We start from the raw sequence: 19,936 nt of genomic DNA on the forward strand, positions 1-19,936 counted from the left end.
ACACAATGTTTAAATCTGTAAGTTTACAAATAATGCAGTGCTTACTGCCTCGGGTGTAATGCTTTGAAGTACTGTAAAAGGCAGGTGTTATTTTTATTTTTATTTTTACATTAACAAAAGAGGGATTCGAGAATATGAGCAAAGAGCCAGCCCTGGTAAAGCCATAATTTATTGGATATATTACATATACTGTCTGTAGCGTGCATATTTGACATGCAATAAATAAAAGTTATTGTTGTTCAGATTAATATATCAGATGTGTAACACAGAATGCCTAATTGCATATTTAATTATTTTTTAGTGCCTCTGGCATGCAGCTTCTAAGCTTTCTGTGTGTTATTAACAGACTTTTCCTAAAGATCTATGGAGTGTAAGAGCTTCTGAGTGTACTTGCCAATGGTAAGATACGTCCTGGGGGCCTCCCCAATGCCGAGGCACTGGGTGACAATTGTGGCTGCCGGATGAGAACAGGATATCATCACCCTGTAGTTATACACTTGATTTACAGTATCATCAGCTTACAGAGGGGCAGTAGATTAGTGACTTTCCATTTCAGGTGCTTTGCAGCAGTTTCAATGTTTGTTGTTGCTCAAAAGAGAGTACTTTCTGATACATATCTGTTCACATTGACTTTTGTTGCTTGGTTTTACTCACAAGAAACTGTCACTGTTAGGTCGTTGAATGACACTCATACGTACACTGAAACAATGGAAATGTCACACGTAAGCCATCTGAAAACTTGGCAGCTATGATTTATTATTTTTTCCGTCAACATGTAAATGTCTTGATTTGTTTTGATCTTATTAAAATGTCCAGCACTTTTCAGAATTACAAAACAATTTGCTTCATTTTTGCTTTCCTAACTGCTGAATGCATAAAGTTAATTTACAAGTTTTTACATTTTGCTGTGTGTTACAAAAATGACGTCCTATACCCTTTCCTTTCACACGCCCTGTACTTCTGCAAGATTATCACATAACTGACTTTTAAAATGACTTTCACTTTGTAATCAGGGAAAGAAAAGTAAACACCAATACCCATGGTAAAAGAATAAGCATTTTGTCAGAAGACATAGCCTGACATTTGACCTCTGTCTTTGAAGCACTGGCAAATTATACAAGATAGACACAGAATTTAAAGGCATCTTTATTCACTGCTTGGACTTTCCCGATCCACTGAAAATCACGTTGCAACGACCCACGGGTTGGAAAACGCTTTCCAAGGGTACGTTCAGACATGGGTCCCTTGCGCACGGTATCACTGAAACAGATCGACACCCTACAGCAGAGCCCCAGTCAGGGTGAAATTGGTCTTGGTTTGCTTGTGTTCCAGTTCAAGGGGGAACTGGCCTGGCAGTATGGCTAAACTATTTCTCTTGGAGCAAGGTTGACTGATTTGCATATTGCTGGTTCCAAACTGAGGTGACATGGTGAACAAAAGATCAATGGGTTGGAATGGTACCCGAGCAATTGCTGGTGGTTAGACTTATTGCAAACATTCTTCCCAATACATTTTGTGTGTTTGATAGGTGCATTTTAGGTATCATCTACAATGGAACTAAAGGAAATTGAAATAGGCCAACCAGAGTTCCAATGCACAACATATGTTTTCAGGATATCCACAGACATCTTATCGCCGTTTAGTAGAGGTAAAGTGCACATCCAAAGACCTTACTAATGTTAGAATTTATGTTTACATTCCTCTAACACAGCAAAACAAGCAGCCCCTTCAATCTTATAAATTAGCTTTCATTGATAAAGATCTCTAATACATATTTATTCATTTAGAGCAATAACATCAATGTAGTCTTGATCTCACCCACACTGCCTTTTTTCTTTTCCCTTTAATAATTTCTTTGAATAACAAGCAGTTCTTCTCTTTCTGCAAGTGTTGCAGACTATAGAAGAGCTGCTGCTGTTAGGAGTATTCACACCTTCCTCCCAGACTTTGCAGAGTCCTGCTAAACCTAAATCACATGTAAACATTGTGCTTCTACGATCTGCCTTCAAAGATTAGCAAAGGACTAGCGCTAAGATCAGTTTTGCAAGTGAAAGCATGGTATACTCCACTGTATCACATGCATTATATTGCATAAAATATTGTATGCACTACATCTACCTAACCACTTTATTTCAAGGTAAGTATAGTTAAGTGTAATAAGTGACTATAATAGTTAATAAAGGTATTTAGGTGATGTGGCAGTAAATTAGTAATAAAGTGCTTACCATAACAATATAGTGGTAAACAAATTGCTGTATGAGATACCATTTTGGGTCAATAATATTGCCCTTGATATAGTGTCATAAAACTGAAGGCAGTGTTCTCTCACTTCTGTTTGGGGGTCTCTATTCTTTGTGCTTGAGTGTTTCATACAGAATCACATCTATATTTAGTTCACTATTGTTCAGCAATAAAATGTGTTATTTTGCTAGATTTTCCTGATAGCATATTTCCAGTGGGGTTGTATATCACTATATTGTGGTTGAAATATCGACCTACAAAAAATATTGTATCTACAGCCTTTACCTTACATCTGTTCATCAAGTGAGCATTTAATTACTATTCTTCACTTCACCTCCAGTAACCTCGCCTTACCTTTGCTATACTGGTAAGGTCGATATTGTGGCTGCAATATTTTTGTATGCCAATATTTCACCCACACAATGTAGTAATGGATATAATATATATCTTGATTGCATTCTATATCTGGATTTAATGATTATCCTGTTAGTGTTAATACCTTATTGGTTTATATTGGCTTTGTGATAGTTTTGCCACACATTTGAGCTAAACTGGACTAAATTATGAGACGCAGTGGTAGGATCCACAATAGGCCTGGTTGTGAGTCAGCCGGTGTATTCTGACTCTTGCGTAAACCACTGTTTATGCACAGGTCAGAATTATGAGTTGGAAGGTATTTAACATAACACTTAACATATATTGAGAAAATTCTATTTAGGGATCATAAGTAAGTGGGAATGTGGCATGTTACACCTGTGTCGCGCACTGCTAAAATGCTTGTCTTCTCTAAGGCTCTTTTCTTCCAGTTATGCTCTCAAAAAGAATCAAGCTGCCCACTTGGGCTAAAGGTTCAGCATATCTTCCAGCAATTTACTGATTTAAGTGTTTTCCCCATTAGCTGTTCGATCGGGAATTGTGTGTTCGGCAGCTGCGGTACTCAGGAATGATGGAGACCATTCGGATCCGGAGAGCTGGATATCCAATACGGTACACATTTGTTGAATTTGTGGATAGGTACCGGGTATTACTTCCAGGAGTGAAGCCAGCATACAAGCAGGTAACATACTGTGTTGCTCACTGTTTTGCTGTAATTCTGTCAGAAGTATGTATGTTTTTGTAATTGCTTTGTGTGCTTGATCTGCAACTTTTCCAGGACCGCAACAACAATGCAGTATTGTTTACTGTGATGAGTTTTCACAAACATGGGAAAGGGCACAAATGTGTTTTCTCCTGTGCCCCAGTGGCTACACGTAGGGCCTCTCTAGTTCAGAATCAAGAAGTTCCATCTAAACTCTGTGTCCTTGATTGTGTTCTGTATTCCCCTTCAACCTGAGGTAGTGTGTCTTTGTGTATGTGCATCATATTATACACTAGCTCTCGTTCAAAAGGTCCACACCAACACGTATGTACTAAACAGTAGATTCAAAGGTATTTTCTGCCCAGCGGTCTCATGAAAATATGCAGAAAAGTGGTTACAGTCCATCCAGTATCTATTGTAGGGTAACAAAGAGGATCTGTGAGGCGCACAACATGGTAGCTATTTTATATTTATCTTTTTGAGAATTTGGGATTTGGATGAACCAATTCTGCTGGACATAGAGTATGCTGTCATAGATTACTCTCCTTTTTCTGGATTTCTCTGGGATGATGAAGGTTTGAAAAAAGATTGTAGACTGCGAAGCCCTCTCAAGACTGAAGTATATTTGTTTGAAAAGTAGTATTAAGTGTGTGAATGTTTTAGGAACTAGGAACTGCACGCTGAAGAAGGAATATCTTTACTAGTTCAATGATGTAAGTGAAAGATATGAATAACTCTTTGATACTTATGTACGGGGATGTTCTGCACACAAAATAGACACTTAGGTGTTGTTTGCAAGGTTCTGAATCTCTTGACGTCTCCAGGAAATTTAAAGCAGATGAAGAGGACCAAATATAGGATGGTGGTGATGTGGTAGAACTGTGCCAATAGTTTTTGGGTTGTTGATCCCATATTGCATTGTTTGGCGTTTTAGTGTTGAATACAGTCTGTAAAACATGTAGTGTTTTTGTGTGGTGCATGGAGATTTTCAGACTAATCCTTTCAGTGATAATCTTGAATATTATTTTCAACTGGGTAGTTGCTATATTGCTTCTGTTGTTACTGCACTACATTGTGCCCAGGGCTAATTTGTGATTGCCCCTCATGGGGATTTTGTGATGAAATATGCGTTTTTGAGCATTGGGTTGCTTGACCGTTAGTAAATGAGAATGCAAAGTATATACAATAGTGAATATATGATAAGTTTTAATGGACAGTAGTAAATCCCTTGTGCGGATTCAATAGGGCATTAAAAAGCTTATTTAGCCTGACTCATTGATTTCATCATAGCCAACCACATAAACCCTCCTCTTCCTACTACCTTTTGCCCAGGCACTTTACTTCTGTTTGTCAAGCTTGAACTAATCCTTCTGGTTGCCCATTACACTGTTCCCTTTGACACATATGGGCGCGGTGTCAATCTCCTGCTGATGGTCATTTTGAAATGAACAGTACAGCAGTCATTCAGTCGTGACATGGTAGAAAACTTCTTTGTATTTCTAAACTGAACAACCAATGTGTCACTGCTCTTAATTATCTTTGTGCCTAGCTAGTTACAATATGTGAATCATGTTGCACGAAGCTGCCTCGGCTAATTTCCAGGTATCTTCTTCACCAGGGGGACCTTCGTGGTACATGCCAGCGGATAGCTGAAGCGGTGTTAGGAAGAGATGATGACTGGCAAATTGGTAAAACAAAAATATTTCTTAAGGTGAGACTCTCGGTCAATTTACTGTGATGTAGAATTCATAATTTTAAGAGAAAAATGTGCCTAAGAACAACATCTGAGTTTTAAATTTTTAAGAGCATACACAGCTTGTAGTAGAAGGGTATAAAAACTGCCAACTTGTCAACATTTGTTCCATTTCTCTTTCTAGTAACTTCTGGCTACAGGAGTATAATGATAACTTTTTAGATAGTTCTTTGAACCACAGTTTTTCCATTTAATTATGCCACTGAAAATGTTGGCACTATTACTCAACTCAATTGAATTCATTTATCAAACTCAAACAATTAAATTATGTGAGATGCAGGCTACATTTAGATGTCAACACAGAGTGCTTAGCTCTCTAAACCTTCTAAGACCAGCTGCTGTCATTCCTCTGTTTCATATGCTCATCAAACCTGTCAGACCTTCTTTCTGTCACACCAGTGAATTTTTGAGCCTGCCCCAGGACCGTTAACAGGAACAATGTCTGTGTATGCCCAGAGGGGCAACCAGGTCAGAACGATCAAATTGCTACCCTGTACCAAGTTTTCAGTTCAATCACAAGTGTGAATAATGTTTTACATTTATGACCCCAACACTCTCAAATACACTCCCTGTCAGTTTGCACTAGGATCTTTACAGAAGGCAAGTCAGATCTTGCCTAATGCACCATTTCCTTGGTTAGCCAGAAAATGTAGTCTTCAACTTTTCTCAACCAAGTGCTGAGAAGTAGTTCGATCCATATAGCTGTGCTTTAAATTATAACTGGTCAGTAATTCTTCCATCAATAAACCACCTTCAGCAAACCACTCCCTTAAATTCCAAACAGCGATTTACTTTCCCTGTACTGACATGTACTATATTTCTAAAATCAACTAATTAGAAGCTAATTTTGCAATTAAGATGTATTGGGAATTGTGTAAATAATCTGTTGTTTAACAAAATTACAGAATACTTTATTGCATTTCTCAAAAAGAGAAACAGAAGCAATGCTTTTGCATTTAGCATTACCAGATAAGTATGGATGTTTATAGGGAATGTGATCTTCATAGCCAGTTTCGTAATATTAGTCTGTACAAAGTAAGCTGTGTACATGGTTAATTTGATGATTTTTTTTTTTTAATCTTTAATTTTCCATTTTTTAACTCTCTGTACATTCTAAACATTGCACCATAACCACATTTGCACACATCGGGCGGTCCCCCTCCACACTACTTCATGATATTCCAACTCTGAGTTAGTCCGTATCCCAAAGTCAAAAGGTACAATAGGTTTGCATCATAGATAATCATTGCGTTCCCAGTGACGGTGCGAATACTGTTTCTCATAGCCTAGCCTGTCCCACCACTATTCCTGAGTACCGAAAAATACATTCTGCCCCGTTTCTCAAGTTCAGCAATTCTTATAAGCATCCCTTGCCATGTCTGTATATCCTCCTCAACGTGTTCATCCCTTCTAACCTGCCGTAAGTGTATTTCTTCTGCCAATGCCCATTCCTTGATGTCTTTACGCCACTTCGTTACCTGGGCCCCCGCGCACTCATCCAGGTAATCACCACCCTCCACCTTGCCAACACCAGTATCAACTGCATAATTTCCATTCCATTTACCTTTTTTTCTCTTAACATCCCCCAGAAGGCACTGCACGGGGTTCGCTCGACTCGCACCCCCCCCCCCCCCAATTCTCTTAAATTTTGGACCACAACCTCCCAGAAGGTTTGTACTATGTGACAATCCCATAATAAGTTTAGGAAGGTTGCTGGTCGCGCATTGCAGCGTTGGCAACTTTCATCTCTGGTAGGATCAATTCTATGGAGGAAGGCCGGAGTGACATATGTGCCATGTATGTAATTAAAATGTATGTTTGAATCTAGCGTTACAGGTCCCCTGACGGAGCAAAGCACATATAGCCTTCAACTTTACCTCTTCCAACGGTGCGTTCAGTTCGCCGTCCCACGCCACTCAAGCCCGCAAAACAGGCTTGGGCGTATCTGCCACTATGGCCTTCTATATGTGTGATATAAGATGTCTGCCCCCCTCCGTATTCCATGAGTACATAAAGCAGTACTGAAGAGGGCGGGCCTCCGGGTGAGTGGGCCATATCTCTCGAGCTATATTAAGGATACTGGCATATGTTAAGAACTGTCCCTGGTTCAACCCAAAGGTATCCCGTGCCTCCTCGAAGGTTATAAAGGTCTCACTAGGGTAGAGGTCTGCAAGAGTTAAGCACCCAGCCTCCTGCCAGGGTCGAGCATCCACCGTGGAGGCCAAGTGTCGAAACGTCGGTTAATTTGATGATTGACATCAACCCAAGGACCACTGGGAAAACCATATGTTTCCAAGAAGTGCATTGTAGTAAGGTACACTTTACCGCTTTTCATTTCCTGGTGAATTAAGTGTTTGATTTTTTTTTGTATTTTGTCTTTTTTGAAGTTAAAAAAGTGTCATTTCTCTTCTGGCTCCTTCAGGGATGAACACTGCATTGTGAATTCTGGGTGTGGAAATACCAGAACTGATTTATTCAATGGCTAAACTAGGTGCTGAAGCACAGAGTAGATAGACTGTTCAGAAAGAAGTCAAGCTCAAAATTGTAGAACCCCAGACCAGAATGAAGGAGACAAAGAACAAAAGTAAATAATTTAAGCTGTGGACATCAGAGGTCTTTGCACGGTTGACCACAACACCTTGCACAACATGTTTGATACGTGGGAATTTTGACATGATTGTCTGGTTTACAGGGTTCTATGGTAGCAAAATGTCACTAAAGCAGAAGCAACCAGATATCTCCAGACTGTAGAAATACTAGGAATGAGAAGGACTTACAAAGATTTAGAGTCATTAGGGGCGCAACATCAGACATAGGCACAGTAAATTTGGGACTGAGCTCTCTTCCACATGCCACTTTGTGGTACCCTTCTTTGAGGGCCAATATCCAAATCTAATTACATAGCTAAATATATCAAAAACATTTATTTTGATGCTTTGGAGAACCTACGCTGTCTATAAGTGGTTGGCAGACCTAACCAACCAGGGCATCACACAGTGTCAGTTGTGAGAGTGAAGATAGAAAATCACACTTCTTGACAAGCTCCCTTTTTCAAAGAAAATCTATGTGGGGAGAAAAATTCAGCTGTTCTACAAGGCCTTTCAAGTGCAGGAACACATAGATATTGTCGGTTTTTTATGTGTTCAAACTCCTCGTATGTACAAACGAAGGCATGTTAAGAATTTTCAGAATGAATTCCCATCAAAAACATGCTTTGGGGTTTTCTATTTTATTTAATCCTTTATTTGGGCCAGCAGACATCGTCAGGTTTAAGCAACATACCATTTAAGCTTCAAGGGGTTCAACTCATTTTATTGAGGGAAGAGAAGATAAAAGAGAGAAGGATGGCATCTACGTGTGGGGCTCAGACTTAGTCAAGGCTTTTGAGAGTTGCCAAAGAGTTCAGAAGTCTGCAAAATGCATAGTGGGTGTATGCATCTTGTAAGTGTTAAGCCGAAGGATCCCTCAGCTTAGGCTTCTGGTCAAGTTATCTCCTGCCCCTAGTGGAGCAAGAGTTGAATGAGGGTAGGTGCAGTAAGGCCATGCTCATGGAATAAAGATAACCTGACGTTTGTGAGGTGAAACCAAGAGAATGTACAGTACATTTCTCAAAAGCCTGCCATTTCTCTTCTCCCTATGTCGCATGAGAAAAATTCCATTTTGATTGAAAGCTATACTTTCCTCTGTCTCCTAGGTGTAGACATTTCACTCATGCAGTGGTGAACTAAGGTTCTGGCCTGTACGGCAAGTAAAGTGGCTTCTCCTAATATCCCCAAATTCTTTTGAACATCATCTTGACCCCAGACATCTGTTTATTTGGGCATGATGCCCAGATTTATAGGAAAACGTGATAAACCATGTTGCTCCTGAATGATCACATCGCAATATATTACTTCCACAACCAGACACTTCAGACCATAATAACCCTCCTCTTGATTAACCTACCCCCAACTTGCTTCTCTGCCTATTTATTTGGTGATTGCAGTTTAAGGTCACTTATCTATCAGGCCTTCCCTTCCCTAGCTGCATTTTCATCCCCTATGAGGGACATTCTACATGGTCCTATAGAGCATCTTTGACAGTACAAGTATGCACTCTGCTGTGTGTTAAGACAAATGTTGTGTAATGTAAATGCCAAAATAACATAAATAACACACACTGCTCCTCTGCCCTAAGTTTAAGAGTTTGTGCAGGATCTGACTTTCAAACCTCACTGACTGGAGAGGGATTGAATCCTTTCAAGAAGTTCTCAGAGGTAGAAGAGTACTGCCCATATTTACGTTTTGGAAAAGCCAGCCCAAGATCCACCGCACCAAGGTACTGCCACCCACCTCCCAGCTACCAATCTATTGCAGGGCTCTGGCAGAGATTACATAAAACAGGAGGAGGTGTCCCTCCCTTCATCCCAGCAAGATGTCTGCCAAAACACCATCATCTTTCAAGATCCACCGCACCAAGGTACTGCCACCCACCTCCCAGCTACCAATCTATTGCAGGGCTCTGGCAGAGATTACATAAAACAGGAGGAGGTGTCCCTCCCTTCATCCCAGCAAGATGTCTGCCAAAACACCATCATCTTTCAAGATCCACCGCACCAAGGTACTGCCACCCACCTCCCAGCTACCAATCTATTGCAGGGCTCTGGCAGAGATTACATAAAACAGGAGGAGGTGTCCCTCCCTTCATCCCAGCAAGATGTCTGCCAAAACACCATCATCTTTCAGCGTTTTTACTTGGCGGACAAGGAGGAAGGACAAATTTCTGCAATACGCATCCTATCTCTCCTTAGACCCTGATTCAAGGACTCAATTCCCTTGGCCTACCCACCCCCTTATCGAGGGCAATCATTGTCGACAGCGTTTGTGGAGGAATGATTGGTCCCACCCCAGGACTAGAAGTGCCTAATTGTGTAGAGCAAGTCTCAATGGTTGCAGGTGTTGCTGTTAACCCATGAACTTCCCAGGTGTTCCTAGACCCATGTGCCTGGGTGTGTTTCAGAAATTAAGCTGCGAAATCGATCAGATAAGGGAAGCTCCACTGGCAATTTCTCTTCCTTACCCTCATATAAATATGTTTGTCTTTTGGCAAAAATATCGCCATCAAAACGTATAAATGTGGCCCTGGAGCTGCGAGAAAGTTAACATAGAAGCAAATGGAAAATAAATAAGCAACTAATCAGCTTTATGGGCTATGAGGTGATGACGTATGAGAACGGACGAACTTGTGTCGCACAACTTTGTAATCTAGGTCATCCCAATGTGCATCTTTGTAGAAGAGCTTGCGATGGCAAGACGGGGAAAGAGGAGTTCAGGGATAGAGGAGAGGAGTTGCCAGAAGAGAAAAACGAGGTTGTGGGCACAGAAAAGAGAGGTTTTAAGCTCTTTTGAGAAAGAAAGGGGAACTGTTTAAATATCGCAGGAAGCATGCTTTTGACAGCGGTTCCAGGTTAAACTGTGAACCTTGGTAGTTCAGCAATTTAAAAGTAAAAGAGAAAACAAGGGGTGGTAAACTTTTTTTTAGGAAGGTGTGTGAATTATTGGCTCTTCTTTTTTCCTGGCCACACGATTGGAGTCTGTGTTTTGCTTTATGTAACACCCTCTTGCAGTTTCCGGTTTGGAAAGTGGTACATTCGAGTTCTGTGTTTCCTGTTTGGACAGCTGTGGAAACGGATAAACTCCAGGGAGAGGAAAGCGACACTGAACAGGGCTGAAAGACTAGGAAACGCACGAGGTTAGGAAAGAACAGGAGGCAGTGTATGACCAAATCTGTGTTTGTCACTATGGCAGTGGTTGACATTCAAGCTTCGGCGAGGTTTGGGAGAGAGTGAGTGATATGGCGTGGGTGGCGCAAAACATCTTTAATGCTTTGGATGGATGTAAATGCCTTTTAAGAGGTTTTTCAAGCTTTTTCACTCTTAAAACTTCTTCCACTCTACGGCAAGCTTGCAGGGAGTAAAATTCTCCCAATTTTTGTCACCAAATTTCTCTTTAAGGTGATATTGACGCATATGCTTATGGAACACATCCCTCTGGCGGAGTATTCAGAAAAAAGGGGGCCAATTCACAAATGCATTTATGAGTATTGGAAGTATTAATACCGGGTATCCCTAATTACTCTTACTTTTGTGACTGAGCCCTGAAACTTCTTATTAGTAAAAGCAGGAAGTGGACACCGCTTTTTCAATTTTCACTAAACATTTATAACGATTCTCAAAGATGTTTTGGGGCCAGTCCACTAAGGCGTTGATAAATTCATCATCTTCTTGTTTTTTTGGCAAGCAGTGTGTTTTTATGCTCCCATTGATTTCGTTCTGCATGTGTAAAAACATATTTAAAGCAAAATCCCTTTCCATAATTCCTAGTAGTCATTCCAATGCAGACCTATATTGTTCGTAATATGTTGTTTATCATCAGCCCTGCCAAGTGTCACGCATTTCGCGTTAGAATAACGCATTTTTGGTCATTTTCCCGCATTACCTCAATGCCTGAGATTGTCACACAAGTCCTGAGGTGCGGTAAAACCTTCTTGTTCCAGTTTCTCACCTTGCTAGGTAAGCTCCGAGTAGTGTTTATCAAAGACCACAAGATGGCGCCGGTGTACAATGGGATAAGAGTACAATAGGATTTTCTATATATTACAATATTTATATGATTCCCTCGTCCTAATTGCTTGATTTTGCTTGCAAGAAAGTGTCACTCATAGTCATTGAAATGTCACTCATAATTACACTGGAATTATGAAAATGCCACACAAATGCAATATGAAACCTTGGCAGCTATGCATCATGCAATTACTAATCATGGTCCTAAATGAAGCAACAGTTTTCATAACTATCAAGACACACTGATACTTGCCTCACAACTCCACCTTCACGGATTGCTGCTGTTCTGAGCTGATGCTTGCAAACCCTGAATTTAAGAGTTGGTACGTTCCCAGGCAGTGAAGGCTGCATTACCTGTGTCTTGATTCTCAGGTGAAATGTCACTATAAATCCCCTTTTATTTAATTGTATTGCATTTTAAGCAACTGTAGATTTGTATTAGGAATGTGTCTTTTCGGCTGTCAGTTCTTTAGGGAATACTGCAACAACTGAATGCTATTGCACCAGCATGTGTTTGTTGTTGATGCACATACTTTATCCACCTTTTCACCTCCCTACCCCAGTGTTTGGATGTGACGTGGTTAGGTGGAGGAAAGGGCTACTCTTCCAGTGCCCCTCGTCAATCACCCCTCATTGGCCCTTCTGGCACGGTTTCTCTTGCACACAGCAGTAAGAGCACAAAATAGACACTTGCTGGTATGTAAATCTGTTCCCCTTTTACAGACTGCTGCTGCGCGATTAGATCTGCACAAAGCTGTTCTATAAGCAGTGTATGAAATATTGCTTCATGAGCTCCTGGTGCCTTTTCAGTTGCAAGTGAAAACTTCTATAACCACTTGCTACACCTCACTGTCCATGTGTTGAAGGAGGGCCTCAAGTCTTGGCATGGTTTCCTGTCCCTCTATGATGAACCAGGAGTGATGCTTCCTCAGGCAGTGAGAAAGAGTGGGCTAATAAGGCCTAGAGTGTAAAGTATACAATGTCCACGATGCAGAATTTTCCAATAACCACACACACTCAGAACATAGATAGGAGACTGTGCAGCACTGAGGCCTAGCCATAGGGTTGGTGGTTCTATGGGGTGCTACAGATTGCATGACGCTTACTGCTCTCCTCCTAGAGATAAAGCCACGGTGACTCCATTGGGTCCTGGGCCACTCTGTCCAACTCAGTGTTTGCAGTACCAGGATGACACTGGGGCAGTATAACTACTTGAAAAAGGGATCTAATGATGTACGCTGCATCTATCTGTCCTACTATCTGGCTACTCTTGGGCTCCCAGAACCTCCCTGGCAGAACCTTCCACAGGAGCCCACTCCTAGAGATGTGTAGAAATTCCTCAAAGTCTGTGCATTCTGGTAGTCAGACCTATCCCACACTCTCTCTTCCCTTTGCTATAGGAAGCCTGTAGTTATCCCACAACTACTAGGCTTTTTAAGTGCTGCCACTCTTAGGGAACAGCAGGGAAACATAAAAAAACGCATTCACATTCACTTTAGTGACCTAATCACGACATTCATCAGTGTATGTGCTCTTTGAAGAGGAACCTCCCTATATTATCGAGTAATGGCTGCATTCAAAAAGTGCATAGCATAGTCTGTGTATGAATCACTAACATGTTAAAAGTATTTTATAAAGCTACTGCATGTATACTTACCCTACAGTAGTAGAGCAGTCCACAGCTACCATCACAACATACTCATAGCTGTTGACCAACTAACCACACATGTCTTTTGAATCTTAGACCACCACAGGAGGTGGCATCATACAGCCTTTCTCTCCAGTGAATGTCCATTGCATATTTCAAACTAGATTGAAATGTCACAGTCACTGCGTGTTAACATACTCTGCTAAAAGGCTTAAAAGCATGCTACTACAGCTAGTAATCGCTAAAGACATAGGCCCTCATTCTGACCCTGGCGGATTGAATCCGCCAGGGCCGAGGGCAGCGAATGCACCGCCAACAGGCTGGCGGTGCATTCATGGGCATTCTGACCGCGGCGGTAACGCCGCGGTCAGAAAAGGGAAACCAGCGGTCTCCCGCCGGTTTCCCGCTGCCCATGGGAATCCTCCATGGCGGCGCAGCATGCTGCGCCGCCATGGGGATTCCGACCCCCTTCCCGCCAGCCTGGTTCTGGCGGTTTACACCGCCAGAACCTGGCTGGCGGGAACGGGTGTCGTGGGGCCCCTGGGGGCCCCTGCAGTGCCCATGCCAATGGCATGGGCACTGCAGGGGCCCCCTAACAGGGCCCCACATTGCTTTTCAGTGTCTGCTTAGCAGACACTGAAAAGCGCGACGGGTGCCACAGCACCCGTCGCACACCTTCCACTCCGCCGGCTCCATTCGGAGCCGGCATCCTCGTGGAAGGCGCTTTCCCGCTGGGCCGGCGGGCGATCTTTTGCAAATCGCCCGCCGGCCCAGCGGGAAAGTTGAAATGCCCCCCGCGGTCTTCTGACCGCGGGGCGGTGTTTGGGCGGTTTCCGCCCGGCGGGCGGCGTCCGCCGCCCGTCCGGGTCGGAATGAGGCCCATAGTGGGTCATTTTGACTTTGGCGGACGGTTTTCACCGTCAAGCCGAAGTCCCGCGGTCAGGTTGCTGCCAGTGCAGCCACCTTCCTGCGGGCCCCATTAGGAGTTTCCTACTGGGCCAGCTAGAAACAGCCCACAACATTGATGCCGGCTCATAATTGAGCCGGCGGCAATGCTGCAGTGCATAGGGTGCACCAGCGATTGGGGCCCCCGCACTGCCCATGCTAAGTTCATGGGTATGGGCAGTGCAGGGGCCCCATGGGGCCCCCTGCACCCGTCTCCACCAGCCTTTACATGGCGGTGCTACCACCATGTAAAAGCTGGCTGGGTGGGGGGGTTGACTCAGGGTTGTAATCAGGCCCACACTTTTAAAACTTCAGTACGGAAACTGGAACCTTTAAGAGACCAATAATGGGACTGAGACTTTTTAAGAACAGTACTTAGTTCTCAATTTAGTGCAAAGGGAGGGCAAACAGCAGCATGGGAGTAGCAATTGCTAGCATTAGCTACAAGTAAATGTGGACCCTGGTTCAGTGTCTTCAAAACAACTAAAATAACTAGAAATTGGTTAAAATACATTTTTAATTTGTGTGTAAATGATGTCTGAGTATATTTTTTATACAAATCATATCGAATTCTAAATATTATAAACAAGTTCATCAACTCTCCATTTGGATTTTCAAGAAAACAGTGAAAAATCTATTAATGAATTAACATATTGTTTTCTGCTCAGGACCATCATGATATGCTTCTGGAGATTGAGAGGGATAAAGCTATCACCGACAAGGTTATCCTCATCCAGAAAGTTGTTCGGGGTTTTAAAGATAGGTAAGTGGAGAACTATAATGACCTTTTTTATGACAGATGTGTTTGCTCCCCAAAACAGTATCTGTTATACCAGTGTGCACATCACAAAAAACGAGTTAATTTTGAAAGTATAGATCCTTCAATACAATGGAAACAAAACTGGATTCCGAGAAAAAAAGAATTTGTGGGAAAGTGAGACAACTATAGACATATTTGTTAGATGTATGTGGTTAATAAAACCCTAGTAGATTGTCTGCCAATCTGTTGGATTTAGAGAGGTCCAGCAAGCTACTCCCCCAACAGAGGTCTGCCTACCATATTTAGAGATCCTTGCATGCCCGGTGGGTATCTCTGTGTTTACGGTGCAGTCACCAATTACGCAGTTGCACTGTAGGCACAGCAGAATTCAAAGTGGACAGCTAAATTGTTTTGGCCTGCTCAGCATTATTTCATGTTTTCCACCAACTTCCAAAGTGGACGTTGGTGAAAAAATATAATGGCCTGATTGGGCAGAGAACCTTCTCCCTGCAAGGCGGGTTATTCCTTGTTTTTCCTGCCTACGTTAGCCGTTCTCCTTCTGGCCGACTAAAGCAGGGAAAGTTAATGCCGGTAGTCCCACCCTAAATAGGCACACTTGTGAGTTTGGCAGTATGGAAAGGACCACTCCACCAACCTCTAAATAAGGCCCTTAATCTTTTCATGGAATTCAAATCAGTATATACCAAGACACCTATTTGGTTTCATTCATTTCTGAGAATAACATTTGTTGAGTTATAGAATGCTCCAAGATTGACTAACAAGAAAGGTTTCCTTTTTGAATAAACAAATAGCAGTTTTACTCCGTGATGTACTATAGAAAAGTTTTAAGTAAATGTAGAACAGGTAGTTTACCAACAAGCTTTAGACAGAGCCCATTAGCTTTCATCGATGATTAAAGGTGACTGGGCTCTTTGCAAATAGACATTTAAAAACAGAATAGGTACTATGACTATGAAATTGGAGAGATGGAAAATTACTGAATGTCTGCCACTGTAGCAGTAGCTTTAATACTAATGTTTTTTGTAATACGTGTGTTTTTCTAGGACTTTTCCATTTTAGGGTCAAGTCAGCTAAAGGAAAGTAGTTGACTGACCATGATAAAGTAAGGGTTTGGATTTACATAACGTTGTAACAACTCGTGCCACTGGTTTTCCCATAAATGAATGTTCTTTCTGGGGTGTAATTGGTGTGGAGAGGACTGTTGGTCTGTTGCTGTCCTGCTGCTCCTGTGCCCAGAGGTTAAGATTTTAATCAATAAACCCTGTTTTCCAACACCTCTTAATGGAGTGCATCTTTTCAAAGAGCTAAAGCTGGGAGGACAGCAACTACGCACTATGTGACACTTCATATCATATACATGTCTGTGATCCTTTGTCACATATGTACTCACTGCAGCAACTGCTTCACTGGTAACGGAGACTATTTGCATGAGAATACCCCCCTGAAAAATTAGATTATACATAGGCAGTGCGTTGCAACAATGCAATTTGTATACCAGTTTTACCAGATGACTAAGCTGAGAGAGTTCCCTTTCCAGTAAGCCATGCTGTCACTTTGAAAATAAAGGCTGCTGCATGAAGGTGAAGTAGTATCTAACATAATCTGACCCAAATTGCTCTACTTTCAAATGTTAGGAAAGGTAGCATTTTCTAGAGCTTTAGCATGTCTGTTTTCATGTGATGTGAAATTAATGTAAAACTCTGATCAAAGTTAATGACACAACTATTTGATTGGTGATATGAGTGTGGGTATGTAGCAGATAAAAGCTTGCAATCAATGTATTTAAACCACTCACCAGTTTTCTTATTACAGTCTAGCTGTGACATAATTAATGGCTTGTAATAAGAAAATGACAGTGATGCTTTACTGTAATGTTATTAATTTTGAGTTGTGACAATGCTTGCCACTAAAAGCAGCGAGCTTCCAGTGTAGAGCGCATAAATGCCACTTGAACAATTAAAGGGAAGAATAACTTTCCGGATACCTTTCTTTTAGGTTTTCTGCAGGACCACAAACATAACTTTAGAAATAAAGAATACTAAGTAGTACCAGTGTGTTAAATACTACAGTAGCAATGCACTTACATTTCGAGCAAATGGTTGACTTTTGTGTTATTGACAAATATCTCTGGAGTACTCAAGGAAATCCATAACAATTGTTAGTTTGTTTGAGTACCACAATGTATAAAATGTGTACTTGTGGATACATCTGTATGCAATAATCTCAAACGAACATGCATTTTTTTGTTTCTCCATAGAGAATCTATATTTTTTATGACCCACTTTGATAAAATCTATTAAGTATGGGGTTGTTATTCTTCCATTTCCAACTTGTAAATGCATTTACTCATGTCTTTGACAGAAGTAAATTTGCCTGCTTCCAGGGTGAGATACTGCCTATAAAAGGTACACACCTACCCACAAACCTATGAGTCTGTGTGTGTTCACATACCTTCTCAGGTACACCATAACATAAGTGCCTACCATCTCATCCCCACACTAAATTAGCAAATGTAGAAAATCCACCAAACTGGCAGAATGTTCACTGATGTGCTGTGCTTTCAGAAAACACCACCAAACCTGATTATCTCAATCAGGATTCTGAATATAGGCAAAGTGGTAATCTTGCACACCTATCCAACTTAGGTACGGTAAATGCTTGGTGCATTAGGTCCATAGCAGAAGGTTTTCTCATATCACTAATGTTAGAAATGGGGTCTTTGGTTGACAGTCAGGTTACCCCCTGTTCAAGCAAGGACCCTCACTCTAGTCAGGGTAAAAGAGAATCACCCTCAGCTAACCCCTGCTTACCCCCTTGGTAGCTTGGCAGAGCAGTAAGCTTAACTTCAGAGTGCTAGGTGTAAAGTATTTGTACCAACACACACAGTAACTCAATGAAAACACTACAAAATGACACAACACCAGTTTAGAAAAATAGGAAATATTTATCTAAACAAAACAAGACCAAACGACAAAAAAAAAAATCCGACATACACAAGTCAAGTTATGAATTTTTAAAGATTAAACTCAAAAATAGCGTTTAGAAACAAAAATGCTTCGATGAGATGTTAACACGGCATCGTGACGGAGTCGTTCCCAACAAGCCGACACCAGCGGCGCCGGACACGGAGTCGTGTAGACCCCCAAGTACAGTACCTTTGGTGAAGAGTGAAAACAAGCCGATGCGCGAAGACGGGGATCGCGGCGTCTGTGCGAAACGTTGAATCCACGCGCTTCGAGCGGTGTCGGCCACGACGTGGGGCGGCGACTTCCACGGAGCCGCGGACTTCAGCGGGGCTGCAGCGGCGTCGGGCCTGCGAAGAGCGTCGTGTTCCAGCGAAGGTCACAGCGTCAGCTGCAGGCGGCGTTACCGGATTCAGCAGTGGCGTCGGTCCGGAGTCGTCCGAAGTCGATTTCCTTGGATTTCCACCAGCTTTTCTTTCAAGGGCCTAGGGACTGGATAGGGCACCACTTGTCAGAGCAGGAGTCTCTCCAGAGACTCCATGTGCTGGCAGAGAGAAGTCTTTGCTGTCCCTGAGACTTCAAGCAACAGGAGGCAAGTTCTAAATCAAGCCCTTGGAGATTTCTTCACAAGATGGAAGGCACACAAAGTCCAGTCTTTGCCCTCTTACTTTGGCAGAAGCAGCACTGCAGGAAAGCTCCACAAAGCACAGTCACAAGCAGGGCAGCACTTCTTCCTCAGCTATCAGCTCTTCTCCAGGCAGAGGTTCCTCTTGGTTCCAGAAGTGTTTCTCAAGTCTGTAGATTTGGGTGCCCTTCTTATACCCATTTTAGTCTTTGAAGTCACCTTTCTTCAAAGGGGACTCACACCTACTTGTGAAATCCTGCCTTTCCCAGGCAAGGCCTCAGACACACCCCAGGGGGTTGGAGTCTGCCTTGTCAGAGGCAGGCACAGTCCTTTCAGATGAGAGTGACCACTCCACCCCTCCCTCCTAATTGCAGAGATGGCTAATCAGGAAATGCAGGTTACACCCCAGCTCCCTTTGTGTCACTGTCTAGTGTGAGGTGAAAAACAACCCAACTGTCAAACCGACCCAGACAGGGAATCCACAAACAAGGCAGAGTCACAGAATGGTTTAAGCAAGAAAATGCTCACTTTCTAAAAGTGGCATTTTCAAATGCACAATCTCAAAATCAACTTTACTAAAAGATGTATTTTTAAATTGTGAGTTCAGGGACCCCAAACTCCACATGTCCATCTTCTCTCTAGGGGAATCTACACTTTAATCATATTTAAAGGTAGCCCCCATATTACCCTATGAGAGAGACAGGCCTTGCAACAGTGAAAAACGAAGTTGGCAGTATTTCACTGTCAGGACATATAAACCACATTACTATATGTCCTACCTTATCCATACACTGCACCCTGCCCTTGGGGCTACCTAGGGCCTACCTTAGGGGTACCTTACATGTAAGAAAAGGGAAGATTTTGGGTACACTTGCCAAGTCGAATTTACAGTGTGCAAATACACACATAGACACTGCAGTGACCGGTCTGAGACATGATTACAGGGTTACTTGTGTGGGTGGCACAACCAGTGCTGCAGGCCCTCTAGTAACATTTGATTTACAGGCCCTGGGCACCTCTAGTGCACTTTACTAGGGACTTAACAGTAAAACAAATATGCCAATCATGGAGAACCAATTACGTACACATTTTAAACAGGAGCACTTGCACTTTAGCACTGGTTAGCAGCGGTAAAGTGCCCAGAGTAACAAAAACAGTAAAATCAGAGTCCAGCACACATCAATAACCTGGGGAACAGAGGCAAAAAGTTAAGGGAGACCACGCCAAGGATGAAAAGTCTAACAACTAAAATGAACAAACTTTTTTTATTAACCTGGTCCAAAATAATGAGATGTAGAGTT

At 42.2% G+C, this 19,936-nt stretch overlaps 1 protein-coding gene across 1 annotated transcript in view; it reads left to right on the forward strand.

Moving 5' to 3' along the window:
* The window catches only part of MYO7A (myosin VIIA), a 434,990-nt gene that overhangs the window by 156,097 nt on the left and 258,957 nt on the right, over nt 1-19,936 (forward strand). Inside the window, exons 17-19 of the mRNA XM_069203910.1 lie at nt 3,140-3,298; nt 4,938-5,030; nt 14,935-15,029. Coding sequence (XP_069060011.1) covers nt 3,140-3,298; nt 4,938-5,030; nt 14,935-15,029 — 347 coding nt within the window. The remainder of the gene's footprint in view (nt 1-3,139; nt 3,299-4,937; nt 5,031-14,934; nt 15,030-19,936) is intronic.

The sequence above is a fragment of the Pleurodeles waltl genome, chromosome 8, assembly GCF_031143425.1.
Source record: "Pleurodeles waltl isolate 20211129_DDA chromosome 8, aPleWal1.hap1.20221129, whole genome shotgun sequence".
Taxonomy (NCBI): Eukaryota; Metazoa; Chordata; class Amphibia; order Caudata; family Salamandridae; genus Pleurodeles; species Pleurodeles waltl.